Source organism: Lates calcarifer, linkage group LG8, assembly GCF_001640805.2.
Source record: "Lates calcarifer isolate ASB-BC8 linkage group LG8, TLL_Latcal_v3, whole genome shotgun sequence".
NCBI lineage: Eukaryota > Metazoa > Chordata > Actinopteri > Centropomidae > Lates > Lates calcarifer.
Genome location: NC_066840.1, coordinates 8,226 through 11,170, shown reverse-complemented (window position 1 = coordinate 11,170; position 2,945 = coordinate 8,226). Strand labels below are relative to the sequence as shown.

Below are 2,945 nucleotides of genomic sequence, written 5' to 3'. Positions count from 1 at the left end.
TGGGGAAGGAGGGGTCAGCGCACTTAACATTGAATTGAATGCCGGAAATCAAGCCGCGAATGTATTGCGGCTTGAAATGGCGCACGTCAGTACAATAAGCAATGAAAGCGCACACAGTATTGATGTGGATTGGCATAATGGGAATGTTGTGAGAGCTGCAGAACATTGCAAAAGTGACCCAGGCGAAATCATACATTTTCAACGTTGACTCTGCTAAACCTCTCCTCATATACGACCTGACTGACTCTAAATAACTGGCGAGGGGATCCCTACTCAAAATAGGACTAGTTCTTGAAGCGGAGGGACAGGTGTGGGATTGGGACTGGCGTCCGGGCAGAGACTGCAGAAGATCTGAAATTTAAAACGGGACAGAGAGTCAGCAATGATGTTGAAATGACCGGGGACGTGACGGGCTGTTAGAATGAAGTTGTGCGTGATTGCTAGCCAAGTGATACATCTCATGAAAGGCATGATCGCGCCTGAAGACGAACGCCCCTTGTTTATAACGTTGACCGTTGCTTCGTTATCGCACAGGACCGAGATTCTTTTGCGCTGCCAGAGATGCCCCCAAATATGGCAGGCGACTGCTATGGGGTAGATCTCGAACAGCGCGGAGGACTGCTCGTGCTCGGGGAATGCCGTGGGCCAGCTGCTGGCGAACCACTGCCCCTGAAAAAACCCCCCAAAACCCACGGATGGAGCCGCATCTGTGAAGAACTGCAATGACTCGGACGAGTGCACGATATCGTCGTAGAAGAAGGAGATACCGTTCCACTGATCTAACAGGGCTGCCCAGAATTTTAAGTCTGAGCGGCAACCTTCATCTAGTGAGACGAGGTCGTGCAAATTAGGAACGGAGGAGACCAGGGCGAGAAGCCTAGAAATAAAGGAGCGGCCCTGCAGAATTACGCGCATGGCGAAATTCAGATGGCCGAGGAGAGACAATAACTCCTGTTTGGAGATGAGTACGGCCGCTGAAAAAGACTGAGTAATTTGGCGGATTCTCTGTAATTTGTCTTTGGGAAGCGAAGCTTTCATGTCGCAGGTGTCCAGAGAAATGCCTAGGAACTCTAGTTTTTTTGCGGGGCCTAATGTTTTCTCGTCCGAGAGTGGCACACCGAGGTGGCTGAACATTTTTTTCAGTTTTAATAGAGAGGAACCGGAACTATCGTTTGGAGGGTCGATTAACAGGAAGTCGTCGAGGAGGTGAAGTACTGCCGGGAGTCTCACGTTGTTTAGGAGAATCCAGCAAAGCGCTTCTGACACCGAATTAAAGATGCATGGACTGCTCCTACACCCGAACGTCAATCTAACGGCGAAGTAAAACTTGGCATCCCATTTTACGCCGAAACAATGCCACTGGGACGGATGGATGGGGATGATTTTAAAGGCATCTGTGATGTCTGCCTTGGATAGCCATGCACCTTGAACTGCTAGTTTAATCAATCTAATGGCGTTATCGACGGTTGCGTAATGCAGGGAAAATGGCACCGGAGGAATGAGACTATTAATGCTACTGACGGGGCCGGAGTGGGGAGCTGACAGATCGAAGATTAACCTTTTCTTCCCTGAATATTTCCTAGTGGCGATGCCTACCGGACTGGAATTAAACACTGGAAAGGGAGGGGAGTCAAACGGACCGATAATGTAACCTTTATTTAATTCTTTGTTAAGTAGCTGGGACACAGTAGCGGGATCTTTGATGGCTGATTGAAGATTTTTTGCTACGAAGGTGGAGACCGGGGATGATAGGATGCCGACCCGAAAGCCCTGGGAGAGGCCGGTCAGCAGGTAATCCGTAAAGACGGAGTCTGGGTGCGAAGATAGTTCTGCCGCCAGTGCTGATATATTTATGGGAGTAGATGGGTGTATGCTTAGAAAGTTTTTGAGTTTGGCCAAGTCTCCTGCCGGTGACCGGGCCAGGATCACTCGGCGAGGGCATACTGATCGAGGATGGGCCTCCTTGCACGTGCTGCAGATGTGAAGAAACATGCAGCTGGGGTAAGTACAGACATTCTCGTTAAAGTTATTGCAGATCGGTGTTATTAAAGAGCTCCACCTTTCGGCCTCTACAGTCAGCACGAGCGGACACGGAGGGATTGCTCTGTGGTGAGATAAGATTTGGAAGCTGCGGTGGGAGGAATGGCCGCTGAGGACAAAGGGGGGCTGTGTGCCCCAGGTTACCGCAGGTGAAACAGGAGACTGCCTGAGAGCCCCCGACGAGCATGACGAGGATCTCGATATCCAAGACGCCCCAATTAAGGCGGGTGTTGGACTGGGAGATGTACAAGGCTGCTTTACTGGAAAAGGCTTTATGGTACTGGTAAAATATGTTTTTTCCATATTTGAGGTTGAGGTCCCCAATTAGAGCTAGGTAAGTGTCTAATTCTTGTCTCCTATCCGGATAGACTGAGCATATCACATCTCTGAAGATCCCGAAGTCCACGAGAAACTCCCCGATGGATAAATCCCTTGCTAAACGAGGGTCAGCGGATTTGATGACGGTAGATAAGTTTCCGGTATTGCAGATTTTTTTATCGCACTCTGGAGATGGGAGAATTAGGCTTACTAAATTAATGTCTTTCCCTTGCAGGATTTTTGACCTTAATCGAGGAGCGATGTTTGCTCCTGAAGGAAGTGTCTGGGGGACTGCGCTGCGTCCGGCTGAACTTCCCCGGACGGATTGAAGTCGTCCAGGTTATCGGAATCGAAGTCTGACATGATCGACCGACTGAAAAGAAAACAGCCGAGTACTATGAGCCAGAAAATTTTGACAAGGAAGGGTAGGTTGTGCGGTTTCATTGCTGAAAGACAGCTGAATGACAGCAGGGAGAGAGAACATTTTAAACTTTGACAGCTAACCAGTGATTGCTCGAGAGGCAAGCGTGCTTGGTTGTGATTGGCTGAGAGCAGGGGAGTGCGCGGATCAGTGAGGGAATGAAGCG

At 49.6% G+C, this 2,945-nt stretch overlaps 1 protein-coding gene across 1 annotated transcript; it reads right to left on the bottom strand.

Moving 5' to 3' along the window:
• Nucleotides 1–273: 273 nt before the first annotated feature.
• Nucleotides 274–2,343, bottom strand: LOC108895509 (uncharacterized). Its single transcript, XM_018694364.1, has one exon. The coding sequence runs from the start codon at nt 2,341–2,343 to the stop codon at nt 274–276; it is 2,070 nt and encodes a 689-aa protein (XP_018549880.1).
• Between the last annotated feature and the right edge of the window lie 602 nt (nt 2,344–2,945).

Coding starts and splice junctions, on each gene's coding strand:
- LOC108895509 (XM_018694364.1), bottom strand. CDS start 2,343: ATGGAAAAAACATATTTTACCAGTACCATAAAGCCTTTTCCAGTAAAG.